Genomic DNA, 14,534 nt, shown 5'->3' on the forward strand with positions numbered 1-14,534 from the left:
CAGTAAAGTTATCAAGACTCTTAAGGCAAGTAGGAAACCTGTTACATTTGCTATTTACCACAAGATCTGGAAGAAGTTTTCTTCTTTTTGCAAAGACAACCCACCTATCCAATCTAACCCTAATTTTTTACAGGTCCTTGATTTCCTCCAGAAAGGTCTAGAATTGGGACTATCCACTAGTACCTTGAAGGTCCAGGTTTCGGCTCTTAGCGCCTTTTTTGACCAGCCGCTCATTGAACACAGGTGGGTTAAAAGGTTTATCACAGCATCCTCTAGGTTAAGACCTCAGGTTATTAACAAAACTTCTTCCTGGGATCTGTCCTTAGTTTTGAATGCTTTATCAAAAGGACCGTTTGAACCAATTGATTCTTCTGATGTTAAAAACTTAACCTTAAAAACTGTATTCCTGATTGCTATCACCTCGGCCAGAAGGCTAGGTGAAATACAGGCAATTTCAATCAGAGAACTTTATATGAGAATTCTGGAAGATAGAATTATTATAATGTTAGACCCTAACTTCCAAAAGTAAATTCCAAAAGTAAATTCTAACTTTCACAGGAACCAGGAGATTATACTCCCCTCCTTTTGTGAAAATCCGTCCTCCAAGAAAGAACAAGAATGGAATTCTTTGGACGTAAGACGTTCTGTTATCAGGTACATAAAAATAACGGAACCTTGGCGTGTGGATCATAACCTCTTTATCCAATTTCAGGGGAAAAACAAGTGGAGGAAGGCTTCAAAGGCAACCATTGCAAGATGGCTGAAAACAGTGATATCCCTATGTTACGAGATCCAGAAGACACCGATCCCTGCAGGAATTCGAGCGCATTCAACAAGGGCCATGTCGACATCCTGGGCAGAGAGAAGAGGAGCCTCGTTGGAGCAGATCTGTAAGGCTGCAACGTGGTCCACCCCTTCTACATTCTCGAAGCACTACAGACTGGACTTACCATCCTCAAAGGATTTAGCTTTCGGACGCAAGGTTCTGCAAGCAGTTATCCCTCCCTAAATTCCTTACTCATTTTGTAAATCTCCAGGTGGGCCGTCATGGGGGACGAAGTGGAAATCATGAATTAGTTACCTACTGGTAATTCCATTTCCATTAGTCCACCATGACGGCCTATATATTCCCACCCTAAAGTAAAGTTTGCTGTCTAGGTTTATGGATGAAACTTTGTATGTGACTATAACATACTAATAAAACCGTTGTATCCTCCTCAAAGTGTGGTTATTTTGAAATCACTGGCGGGAGGATGCGGGGAGGGAACTTTTAACCTCTCTTCTTCCTGTCCCTGCAGAGGTTAAGGGGCATCCTCCAGGTGGGCCGTCATGGTGGACTAATGGAAATGGAATTACCGGTAGGTAACTAATTCATGATTTTAAATTATATTAATAAGAACAATGCCATAACCTATTCAAGCTTAGGCTACATTCACACTAACGTATGGGGGACGTATATACGGCCGACGTATATACGGCCGATATACGTCCCCCATACTTCTTTTGGCGCTCGGCACCCTACGGGAGCGGTACGGTGCAGCACACGTGCGGCACCGTACCGTTCCGTACCCGGGAAAAAGATAGGACCTGTCCTATCTTTTCCCGTAATACGGCGCCGTGCGCCATAGGTTGCTATGGAGAGGGGCGGGGGTGAGCTGCGCTCACCTCCTCCTCCTCTCCCCGTACACTGCCGTTGCCCGCTACGGTACGGTACGGGCGGGCAACGGCAGTGTGAATATAGCCTTGCAGTGAAAATTTTTCACTTTCTCCTTTTGGAGTGCTGCTTCATTCATCGATTTCTGCTACTATTGGTGGAGTTTGTCGGACCCCTGGCGAAGACCTGCACCCTACTGCCTTCACACGGTGCTGCTCCACCATCCTTTCTTCATTATTTAAGCGTACAGATTTTTTTATTTTTGGACTGTTGGATTAAAGTTTGATTACATATAACAATCAAGTCACTTTGCACCAGTCATTGAAGAAATTTAAATCATGTTCCATCTAGCATAGGGCCATTTTTTTTAGGGATGGCAATCTATGCAGTTAATTCACTGTGGGGGTCACGAGAGTATATCTGGTAATAAAACATAACCTTTATTGAGTATAAAGATAAAATGATACACAATCCTAAACTATATAAGTGTTAAAAAAGGGGGAGCTGCGATCCTAACAACAAACTGATGAGAGTCGAGAACTGCTAGGATCTAACAGATATTGCTGGGAGGCTTTTACAGCAATACAATGAGACAGAGACCCTGGCCTTTTCTAGTGCTGGTGCCTAGATCAAGCACACAACCCACTAGGCTATAATGATACAGTCTCTGTCTAAGCTAGCACTCCTCTAGATTTTATTGCGATCCGACGCGTTTCCTGATAACATTCATCAGGGATCTGATAGTGGATAAAGTGATCAACATATTCATCCACATATTGTAGATGTAATTATGTAGTAGACCACATGGTAGGTCTGACACATATAGATAGCGTGTCCCCGCTATGATATCAACGGCAATCGCCCGCGGGGAACGCCGGATATTTAATGCTTTAACCCCTACCTCCTTTGTGACATCACAGACTGGTCTCTAACCAATGCGGGGGCACCCAGGGGAACGGGCCTCCCCGCATTAGTACGCCCCCTTGTTGTCATTTGACGTCGCGGCCAATGGAGAGACCGGGAGCCAGAAACACGCCTCCGATCAGGTGATCGGAGGCGGGGCCAAGTCCGGTCATGTGGTCGCACGTCAGAGTGGAGGTCGAAGGGACCGCCCCGACCGCGCGACAGACACTCCCATTGGCTGCTCGGGAGCAGGAAAAATAAACACACAGATGAGAGACCAATCCTGCCTAGATAATCCGGGCAGAAGGGGAGGGGTGCAAGATGACAGGAGGGAATTAAAAATACACTCGTCTTTAAGTGTACCCGGCCGGTAAGTATTGCGTTCACCCATCAACAAAGACATGGATAAAATTATTTTATCCCGGTCTCTCCATTGGCCGCGACGTCAAATGACAACAAGGGGGCGTACTAATGCGGGGAGGCCCGTTCCCCTGGGTGCCCCCGCATTGGTTAGAGACCAGTCTGTGATGTCACAAAGGAGGTAGGGGTTAAAGCATTAAATATCCGGCGTTCCCCGCGGGCGATTGCCGTTGATATCATAGCGGGGACACGCTATCTATATGTGTCAGACCTACCATGTGGTCTACTACATAATTACATCTACAATATGTGGATGAATATGTTGATCACTTTATCCACTATCAGATCCCTGATGAATGTTATCAGGAAACGCGTCGGATCGCAATAAAATCTAGAGGAGTGCTAGCTTAGACAGAGACTGTATCATTATAGCCTAGTGGGTTGTGTGCTTGATCTAGGCACCAGCACTAGAAAAGGCCAGGGTCTCTGTCTCATTGTATTGCTGTAAAAGCCTCCCAGCAATATCTGTTAGATCCTAGCAGTTCTCGACTCTCATCAGTTTGTTGTTACGATCGCAGCTCCCCCTTTTTTAACACTTATATAGTTTAGGATTGTGTATCATTTTATCTTTATACTCAATAAAGGTTATGTTTTATTACCAGATATACTCTCGTGACCCCCACAGTGAATTAGTTCCTATATAGAGAGGTTAACAAACCCCTATCTTTACCCAGTGAACAATCTATGCAGTTACCCAGGACAGTAAAAAAGGGACTTTATGGAGTTTCATTATGCATTATATTGTTGAGGAAAATGTTGAGTGCAGTGAAAAAAATATAAAAAAGCCAAAACACTATAGAATTTTTCCACTTGTATATTTATTCCTGACCCCCTCATACCAGCAGGGCAAACACTGTACTTTATATATCAAAATATATTTACACTCATGGCCCAAAGATTATTTGGATATCTATATTAAAATATAGAAGGGTGCGATCATCTAGAACAAGACCCTGTCAACAGGTTTTACAACACTACCAGCACACTCAGGTAGGATATGTTTTCTAGCCTTCTGTATTAAAAGTTGTCCATTTACCTAATAATTAATCATCATGTGCAAATTGGTTGAGAATAGTCACTTTTTACCTGAGGTGAGGCACTTTTCGAGGCTGGTGGGAAAAGACCAAGATAAGGGTGTCCGAAGTGATGCTCATTTGCCAGCCTCTAAAATGACTCATCGCAGGCTACAAGTCACTCTTCAGCTTCTATGCATATTGATTTGGAGGTGATTCTACAGGTAAACAGGTGAAATTTAACATGGAGGGAATTTTAGAACCTACCTGAGGATGCAGCTAGTTTAGTAGGGTAAAGCTAGTGGCAGAGACTTATTACTAGGACAGGCTATACAGTAGTACTTGATATTTGTGCCATAGTAAACACAAGAAGCAAAATGAATTCTCTAAGGCACATGCATCTGCACAACAATCGGAGCATAACACAAAGCACATAGATGTTTCTCTTCCATTATATTTTTCTTAATGATAAACCATCAAATAGTGAGATCTTCCGGCTCAATGGTGACACTGGAGTTAGTCAGTCGGACCCCGTACCATCCGGCCCAATACTGGCTATCTTGTCCACCATGCTGGAAATAAATATACCTCACTCCACGTCCATAGTTACTAAATGTGTGTTCCATCTGAAAACCGAAAGCAAGAGAGTTGTTATATCATTCATATTGAATACATGCAATATTCTATTCATTCATGAAGGATCTCCAGCCTTTTGATACTTCCAATATGATAAACTTCTAGCATTAAAAGAATCGTGTAATGCTATGTTCCCAGTCTACCAATTTTTTTTTACAGACTCTCTTGACCTCTCAACAGCAGAGTCATGCTTAAAGGGGTAGTCTGAAGATGGAAAAACATGGCTGCTTTCTTCCAAAAACAGTTCCACACCTGGCCATGGGTATTGCTACTAAGCTCCATTTATTACTATAGAGCTGAGCAGTAATACCAGCACAAACCATGAGCAGGTGTGGCATGGTTTCTGGAATAAAGTCATGTTTTTCAGCCTCTGGAAAACCCCTTTAACATTGCAAACACAATTAGTCAATTGCCCAGGATTATTCATGCCATATAGCAGAAGAGCACAATTATAGGGGTGTATAATTATCGTACCTTGTGCCACTGGGCATCACTCCACTGCTCAATGCTCACTGGTTCTGGGTTAAACGACTTTATAGGTTTCTTCTTTTCTGAAAGCAGCTGAATGTGTATTTGATAATGACAGCCACAATCCCTTCTAGCTGAAAACCTGTACAGAAGGGAAGGCTCAATAACAGAAGATAACTCCATTCTGTATATGTACGAGGATTCCTGCTTACCAGTCTCTGATCACTATATCTGGCTGTACAAGGTCCATAAGTGTTTCCCTATATCCAATTTTCTTAAGGTTGATCAGCTGAGATTTCATGCAGAGTCTGGAAGAAAACAACAGTCTTGTTGTTACTACCTGTTACTACCAAGCACACAATGGGCATCTCCACACCATGACACATGTAGCCCTGTAGCCTTGTTTGTATAATGAAAAGTTATACAATTCTCCAATACACTTTCTGTATTAAATCCTTAACCCCTTAAGGACGGAGGGTTTTTCGCCTCATTTCTCGCTCTCCAACTTCAAAAATCCATAACTTTTTCATTTTTCCGTGTACAGACCTGTGTGAGGGCTTATTTTGTGCGTAACAAATTTTACTTTCCCGTACTGTTATTTATTTTAACATGCCGTGTACTGCGAAGCTGAAAAAAAATTCCAAATGTGGAAAAATTGAAAAAAAACCGCACGTGCGTCACGTTCTTGTGGGCTCAGTTTTTACGAATTTCACTCTTCGCTCCAAATAACATGCCTACTTTATTCTTTGGTTCGGTGCGATCGCGGTGATACCAAATTTATACAGGTTTTATTGTGTTTTAATACATTTTCAAAAATTAAACGAATGTGTACAAAAAAGAAAAAAAAATTTTTGCCATCTTCTGACGCTAATAACTTTTTCATACTTTGGCGCATGGAGATGTGTGAGGTGTCATTTTTTGCGAAATGAGGCGACGTTTTCATTGCTACCATTTTGAGGTCTGTGCGACATTTTGATCATTTTTTATTTCATTTTTTATGTTATGTAAAAAGGTGTAAAAGTCGCATTTCGGACATTTGGGCGCCATTTCCCGCCTCGGAGGTCACCGCCGGCCGTAACCGTTTTTATATTTTGATAGATCGGGCATTTTGGGACGCGGCGATACCTAATATGTCTGTGATTTTTACTGTTTGTTATGTTTTATATCCGTTCTAGGGAAAGGGGGGTGATTTGAACTTTTAATATTTTATTAATTTTTTTTATTTTTTAAACTTTTTTTTTTCTTTTTTTTTTCACTATCTTTTAGACCATCTAGGGTACATTAACCCTAGATGGTCAGATCGCTGCTACCATATACTGCAATACTTCTGTATTGCAATATATGGCATTTTTGCAGCACATTCATTACAATGAGCCACTGGCTCATTGTAACGAATATGCAGCTGCCAGATAGCCTCGGGTCAAGAGAAGACACGAGGCTACCATGGCAACCGATCGCCGCCCCCCGATGACGTTCGGGGGCGTGGCGATCAAAAAAAAGATGGCGGCGCCCGACTTTGCCGGCGGCGTTTAGGGGGTTAATAGCCGCGATCGGTGCTAGCACCGACCGCGGTTATTAGCGGTGGGGGTTTTGTGCAAAATGCAAAAACCCCCACCTCTGTATGAAGAGGACTCAGCCCGTGAGCCCTCTTCATACATCCCTTATACCTCTGCGCCGTAGAGCTACGGCGCAGAGCGTTAAGGGGTTAAAGGGGTTTAAAGAAAATTCTCAAATCTCAATCCCTTAGTGAGGTTTACACAGTAAAGATAATTTTAACCCCTACTATACAATGTTACTCAGTTTTATTGTTGTTTTAGCTCCTATCACTCCCTGGGCTGCTCACTGCAAAATCCCAGGGTGTGAGTGGAGCCTCTCTAAGCAGACACATTGGGGCAGATTTATCAAGCTGTCTGAAAGTCAGAATATTTCTAGTTGCCCATGGCAACCAATCACAGCTCAGCTTTCATTTTACCAGAGCTCATGAATATATTATAAAAGGGAGCTGTGATTGGTTGCCATTGGCAACTAGAAATATTCTGACTTTCAGACAACTTGATAAATCTGCCCCATTATGATCCATCTAGTAGCTGACAATGTGGTTAGATTATCAGGATACAGGTATAAATACACTTTCATCTGGCTTCTGACATTGTACTAGCACACTGACACATGGAAAGAGAGATGAGACAAATGAGAGATGATGAGGTGCATGAAATGCCTGTTACACAGAGGCTGACAGACCTTTTCACAGATATGTGCATGCCTCCCCTTCCCCCAAATAACTTATCTGCTTGTAGTTTGTAGTTTGCATCTTCTCTTTGCTCATGTGTTTGTTGGCAGGTAGTGAATCAATGAGTGTCTGTGAGCTACGTGCTGGTCTGTTGGGGGCGGGATAGCGTGCAGGGAGCATAGAGAGATATAAACTCCACAGCACGGCTGTCACACAGAAATCCAAGATGCCGGCCCTGACCCTAAGTCAGAAGTTACAGGGTCGTGTCTAGGGGCAACTGAAATTGTGTACACCAGGACTGATAGAGGCAGGTTGGACTTATATCTGTGAAATGCTGTATTTTTGTTGATAACAGTCAATTAGAGAATGTATTATTTTGTTATTCTATATTTATGAGTATATTTATGAAACCCCTTTAAGGTTTTCTAGATCTCTGCTTGCTGTTATTCAATACAAATTTTCCAGTGGATGTGTGATATATAACGAGCTGTGCACCTGTGTGACATAAAATTACTAGGGCCGGGTGAGCATTTACCTTATTAGATAATACTTTTTACATTTTGATAGATAAGCCATTTTTAGATGTGGGAAACCTAACATGTTTATTTATTGATTTTATTTATTTAAAATTACATTAGGGCAGTGATGGCAAACCTTTTAGAGACCCAGTGCCCAAATTACAACCAAAACTCACTTATTTATCACACAGTAATTGAGGACACAAACACAATTGAAAGCTGAAGGAAAAATTTTAACTATCATTGTAGCTTCATTCACGGGTGCTCATGCGACCCATGTCCTGGGTTACAGACTTTCCTGCGCCCCTGGTGCCCGGCTGCAGCATATTTCACCTTCCCTTGTTCCAGCGGTGGTCCCTGCGCTCCGGCACACGTGTAGCAGCCTCCTAGGGTGCGCGTGCGCTGGCTCTGTAAATTTTAAAGGGCCAGCTTGCCGATGATCGCCTGCCCTGATAAATTGACAGCCCCTTCCTGTGTCCCCTGCCGGCTCTTCGATTCTCGAGCCTGAGAGAAAGCTTCCTGCTTGTTTATCCTTGTGTTATAGTGATTCCCTTTTGTGACTTTCTGCCTTGTTCCTGACTTTGATCCCGTGCCACCACTCTTGACCTCCAGCCTGTCGCCGACTTCGTCTCAGCCCTACGATTCTGTACTTCGCCTTGGCCACCACCGCGAGCGAATTCGCGCCTGTGGAGGGACCTGGTGGTATCCAGTGGCAGCAAGTGCAACACGGTTTGCGGTGGGCTCTGGGGAAAACTGGGTGCCACTTAGACTCCACTCCAAGGTGTCAGCTTACATCATGGCTCGTGGTGGTACAGTGGGTCCACTACCCCTGATTCCGAAAGCTTCTCTCCACGGTCCCTCAGTTCAGGAAGAATTGTGTGGCCAGCAGGAGGACCTCGAAAGATATCCTAGCCCTGCCTCACTTTTCCTGCAGTCCCAAGCAGCCAAGGATGTGTCACTTTAAAACAGCTCTGAAAGTCCTGTCTGGTGAATTCTAGCACCCATACTATAGGTTCAACACCACTTCCATAGGTTATGTGAAGATGTATTAATTGTTCATACAGTATAATTGTGAATACTGTATACTGCTCCTATGCTGTGTGATACAGCATGTACCTGCCCTGTATGGAGAGAGCTGAGCCCTTATCATACACCCTGACATAAATATATACCTCATGTTGGAATGAAGGAGTTATTGAGGTATGTTACAAAGTCTACTATTAGCACTTGAACACTATTTGAGTTGAGGTCATACCCATAAGAAGTAACAAAATATTTGGTAACATCCTTATCTGGGAATTCCTGCCCATGGTTTCCTGGTGACTCTTCTATTGCCCATTTATCACCTCCATTTTCGTCAATGTTCCAGAATTTAAAACCATCTGAAAAAGAGACACATAAATTAAGAAAAAGTATAATGTGTCCAAAATATGTAATATTGGATGAGAATTGTACCCCAAATTATTTAACTCTTCTCTATTTACATACGACGCTGGTTTCAGTTATAATTCTGCTGATTTATTTTAGGTATCTGACAACACTGTGCTGCGGACAGACATAACTCCCACGGTATATCATAGAGTATTTTGTCAATTTTTTCTGTATAATGAGAGTAAGTAATTTTACAAGTCATGAAAGGAGTTAAATGCAGAAAAGTGGCGTCACTATATTACACACACCCTGTAGAGAACACAGAGGAAGATTAGGCAAAGTCTTCATTAATGGGTCTGTTATTGAAAGTAGATCCCCATAACTTTCCCAGACCAGTGGAAAGGTTTCTTGTAACTAGACAGACAGGTCCTCCAGGAGCTTAAGAAGAAGGTGCTCAATTTCTATGACACTATACATACTTGCTATATTGTTATTTGTCCAACTGCTTAAAAACATCTGTATGGCTGTCTAATTATTGAACAAACAAGGGGGAGTGGAGCAACCAGCCATAGTTAAACATGTACTTTTAGGCGGTTGGGTGAGCTGAGTATAAAACCTTCTAATGTAAACTTTAAAAAGTATACACACTTATATATATATTATTACAGTGCCAAATCCAGAAATCCAGGCTAGGCTTTGCCTTTCTATACTAAGTATCTTAGAAAAGAGGAACAGCTGCATGTAACAGGTGCATTGCTATGGGTCCAAGAGACACTACCTACATGCTTCTTTATTCACCAAGCAACGTTTCGACTCATCTGAGTCATTGTCAACCATGAACAACTTTTTAAACCAGTGAAGTTTGGAGTCCTGCAACAAATTTTACAAAAATGATGTGCTAGCTAAATGCACAGTTAAATGAACCACAGACATTGCAGCACAATGCTCCTTGAAGTAAGTCAGTACAGGGCACTAAGAAGTGCCCCTTCATTAAGCCTCATACAAACCACCGCATGCGCATGAGAGTTGCAGACAATGGGCCAGATGCTGCTCACCCAACCCATGACAATTGAAAGATGAGGCAAGGTGCCGCATAGTAGGCTATGTGGCAGTAAGCTAGTCACAGTCTGGGCGAATAGCTCAAAGACTCTGCACACGATTATGTGCATGAGACCTAACAGAGAGTATGTGTAGGCTGACATTCTAGAACAACATTCCTACCTAGTGGACACATAACATACTGTAGATAGTACAATATAACACAGTGATCAGTGATCAACAGTCTTGTACAATACACTACAGTGGATACGGAAAGTGTTCAGACCCCTTTAAATGTTTCACTCCGTTTCATTGCAGCCAATTGGTAAAATCAAAATAGTTCTCTTTTTTGGTCATTAATGTACACTCTGCCCCCATCTTGACATAAAAAACAGAAATGTAAATAATTTTGCTCAAGAAAAACTGAAATATCACATGGTCATAAGTATTCAGGCCCTTTGCTCAGTATTGTGGAGAGGCAACTTTTGAGCCAAGAGTCTTCTTGGGAATGATGCAAGGTTCTTAACACCTGGATATGAGGATCCTCTGCCATTCTTCCTTGCAGATCCTCTCCAGATGTCTCTGGTTGGATGGTGAACGTTAGTGGAAGCCATTTTTAAGTCTCTCCAGAGATGCTCAATTGGGTTTAGGTCAGGGCTCTGGCTGGGTCAGTCAGGAATGGTCACAGAGTTGTTCTGAAGCCACTGCTTTATTTTAGCTGTGTGCTCAGTGTCATTGTCTTTATGAAATGGTGAACCTTCAGCCCAGTCTGGGGTCTAGAGCACTCTGGAAGAGGTTTTCATCCAGGATATCTCTATACTTGGTCCCATTCATATTTTTTTCAATTGCAACCAGTCGTCCTGTAAAAATATCCCCATAGCATGATGCAATCACCACCATGTTTCACTGATGGGATTGTATTTGGCAAGTGGTGAGCAGTGCCTGGTTTTCTCCACACAACTACATACAAGCTTTCGTATGTCTTACACTTGGGAGAGGCTTCTGTCGGTATCTCTGGGGCTCAGCCATATTGATCTTCTTTACCTCTCTCACCAACGCTTTTCTCCCACAATTGTTTGGCTAGACAGCCAGGTCGCAGATGAGTTGTGGCTATCCCAAACTTCTTTGATTTAAGGATTGTGGAGGGCCTTGTGCTCTTAGGAACCTTTAATGCTGCAGAAATTCTTTTGTAACCTTGGCCAGATCTGTGCCTTGCAACAATTCTGTCTCTGAACTCCTTGGGCAGTTCCTTAGACCTCATGATTTTTATATGTTCTGACATGCGCTGTGAGGTCATATATAGACAGGTGTGACAGGCCTTTCCTTATAAAGTCCAATCAGTTTAATTATACACATCTGGACTCCATTGCAAGAGTAGAACCATCTCAAGGAGGAAGAGAAGGAAATGGACAGGATGTGAGTTAAATATAAGTGTCACAGCAAAGGTTCTGAATACTTATGACCATGTGATATTTCAGTCTTTCTTGTTTAATAAATTAGCAAAAAATATCTACATTTCTGTTTTTTATGTCAAGATGAGAAGCAGAGTATACATTAAAAAAACTTTTTTTGAGTTTACTAATTAGCTGCTTAGAATAAAACAGTATACTTTCCATACCCACTCCATATCACAATGCAAGTTTGTGGGAGGAAAGCATAATATTGTAGATCCTCAGTTTTAGAGTGGGGCCCAAAAACCGTGGGGTGCAGCTTTTTTGGCCCATATTCTGCTTTTCTCACCCATTGCACAGGGATTCATTAATAAATTTTTCTTCTTGCTTGACAAATAGTAAAACTGCTTCCAGTCTTTGGGGGTTCTCATGCACTCTTTGGAGATGTAGCCCATTTTGTGACATTTCAATTTCCAAAGTGTTGGAGAGTTGATAACGTCTCTCCACAGGGAGCAGACCAGTGAGCAATGCTGGATCAGGTCTGTAGCTGGCACCGAGGACAAGATCTGCAGCAGCACCTCCTCCGGGAGATTAGAGTCTGACATGCTGTACAAGACACAAACATAGTAGAGCTTAGATCCAAAAGAGGAAAACACATCATGGACTTGCGGTCAGCAAACAGCATTACATGTTATAGGCTCAGATACAACAGCTTAGCAATATCACATAACAGATACAATAGGCTTAGTTAAGAAGCTTAGCATATGCTATTACATTCACAGGGTTAGGTACATAGACAGGAAGGCAGTTTTACACATTGACAGTGTTAGATAAATCAACTATTAAGACTAGCAGGAGGCATCAGAATTGGGCCCATTTCACATCTGTGTTGGGAGTCTCTAGAACGGAAACAAAATACGGAAGGTTCACAGAAGATCTTCCATTAATCTTCTGTCCCCAAGAGAAGCTTCTCCAATGCTTCCGTTATTTATAGTGGAAAAAATTAAGTGGACTGCTTCACAATTTCTTCCACTATAAATTATGGAAGGGCATAATGGAATCAGCCGAGGTGTAAACTTATCCTTAGATTTGAAGCGGGCTGTCCATGCTCGTCGAAACTTAACTGAACTAGAATTGTTTTGTAAAGAGGAATGGTCAAAAATACCTTCATCCAGGATCCAGGAACTCATTAAAATCTACAGGAAGCGACTAGAGGCAAAAGGAGGATCTACTAAATAATTATGTCACTTTTTTGTTGAGGTGCCCATACTTTTGCACCTGTCAAATTTTGCATATTGCCCATTTTCTGTTAGTACAATAAACCTAATTTCAATCCTGAAATATTACTGTGTCCATAAGTTATTAGATATATCAAACTGAAATCTTAAATTTTGATAACTAAAAATGATTAAGATTAATAGGGGTGGCCAAACTTTTTCATATGACTGTATATGTCAGCTCTAACAATGCTGAGAAGTAGTCACCTAGTCATATGGAGGTCCTATATTTGACTAACTGCTATTTATGTATGTACAATGTGATGTGTTGCTGACAAGGATGGATTTGACATGTGAAAATGAAAGTTACAAGGGCAGGGGATATACATCCTGTTAAGGCAGAGATCTTTCTGTGTAAAAGGACCCACAATTACAAAGCAGCTTCACACTTTTGTGTTAGAACACTGTTTTAGTTTTGTATCTGTGCCTTTTATTACTTTCAATGGTTCAGTTCACTGTAGAGGTTCTTGTAAATTCCTTGGATTCCACCCACTTGTAAACCCGATATTACTTGCCTCCCATAATGCAGAGAACATCGCTTTTACATTTCTGATATAGTTGGCAATGCTGATATAGGAGGTGGCTATGCGGTTTTGTATGATAGTAGGTCCATTATGTTCTGTTTGTTTTCCTTTTATTCAATCCACTATTCTGTATTAGATCCTGGTTGATCTTTACTCTTCCTCTCTATCAGCCTCTGTTTGTGGCAGCTGCTCTATGATGTCACTCACTATTCAGCTATATACATGACACAATGCGGTGCTCACCTATGGATCTTGCTGTGGCGTGGCCCCATGTTCACACAGTCATTCTCCTAACTTCTCAGATCTTGAGGTAAATACCGAACTTCCTGCACAAGCCAGTCCTGCGAGCGATGAGGAGGGGCTTTCATTATGAGGGGAGTAACTGTCTGAAAAAGGAGATACAGCAGAGATTAGTCAGGGGTATGGGAGGAATTTTAGTCTCATTCTCTGCAAAATACTTTTTAATGAAGATTCAGGTTGCAAGTGGTTGGTACCACCCATCTCCCTTATGAAAGTGATAAAATCTTAGCAGTTTACACTTCTCACACTGACATTTTGTCATTCTCCCTAATGTTATTGTGTCATTGTCAGATAGCATGAAGTCTAAGCAGAATAAAAAAAGGGGAGTGGGTGGTGAAATTCTGTTTACAGTTATTTATTCCCCTACCGGTATATACCCTGTGGTACCGAGGGTAGTATTTTACAGCACCTCAAAATCTTATCCCTAAGCCTGGTTGATGCCCTCTCACTTTGACATTCTTTATAGCATTTTGTGACTCCATTTCACAATCTACATCACTTCCACGTTTTGAATTGATACATTCTATTGCTCATTGTTATGCTTTGGTGTCCTGAGGAGCCAAAGATGCTTCATGGATCAGTCTGCCTCTGGTTATGGCACTACTAAACTATTAAACTACTATAAAGTTACCTATTCAACATTCAGAAAATTCCCCTAATTCCTCTGCAACATATTAAACATATAAACCCCTCCTCTGTACTCCTACCCTGTGTGGTCCCTGTTCTCTAGCCTCCTCACACTGTGTCCTCATGGCATCCATCCGCCTTTTGTTGCCTCCTGTCCTCTATCC

The 14,534-nt window shown here is 42.0% G+C and overlaps 1 protein-coding gene across 1 annotated transcript; it reads right to left on the bottom strand.

The window, feature by feature from the left end:
* Positions 1–3,767: 3,767 nt before the first annotated feature.
* On the bottom strand, positions 3,768–13,817 carry LOC140135230 (F-box only protein 44-like). The gene is made up of 6 exons (XM_072156430.1): positions 13,687–13,817; positions 11,992–12,248; positions 9,098–9,224; positions 5,307–5,402; positions 5,101–5,236; positions 3,768–4,616 (listed from the first exon to the last, which is right to left on the bottom strand). The coding sequence occupies exons 1-6, from the start codon at positions 13,713–13,715 to the stop codon at positions 4,467–4,469; spliced, it is 795 nt and encodes a 264-aa protein (XP_072012531.1). The 5' UTR covers positions 13,716–13,817; the 3' UTR covers positions 3,768–4,466.
* Between the last annotated feature and the right edge of the window lie 717 nt (positions 13,818–14,534).

This window comes from Engystomops pustulosus, chromosome 6, assembly GCF_040894005.1.
Source record: "Engystomops pustulosus chromosome 6, aEngPut4.maternal, whole genome shotgun sequence".
In the NCBI taxonomy this organism is placed as follows: Eukaryota; Metazoa; Chordata; class Amphibia; order Anura; family Leptodactylidae; genus Engystomops; species Engystomops pustulosus.

What these genes read in the sequence shown, in the direction of transcription:
- LOC140135230 (XM_072156430.1), bottom strand. Translation starts at nt 13,715, where the DNA reads ATGGGGCCACGCCACAGCAAGATCCATAG. An exon ending in CGCCACAGCAAGATCCATAG is followed by an intron (nt 12,249 to 13,686) that starts GTGAGCACCGCA and finishes TGTCTTGTACAG; the next exon opens with CATGTCAGACTCTAATCTCC. An exon ending in AATGAATCCCTGTGCAATGG is followed by an intron (nt 9,225 to 11,991) that starts GTGAGAAAAGCA and finishes TCTCTTTTTCAG; the next exon opens with ATGGTTTTAAATTCTGGAAC.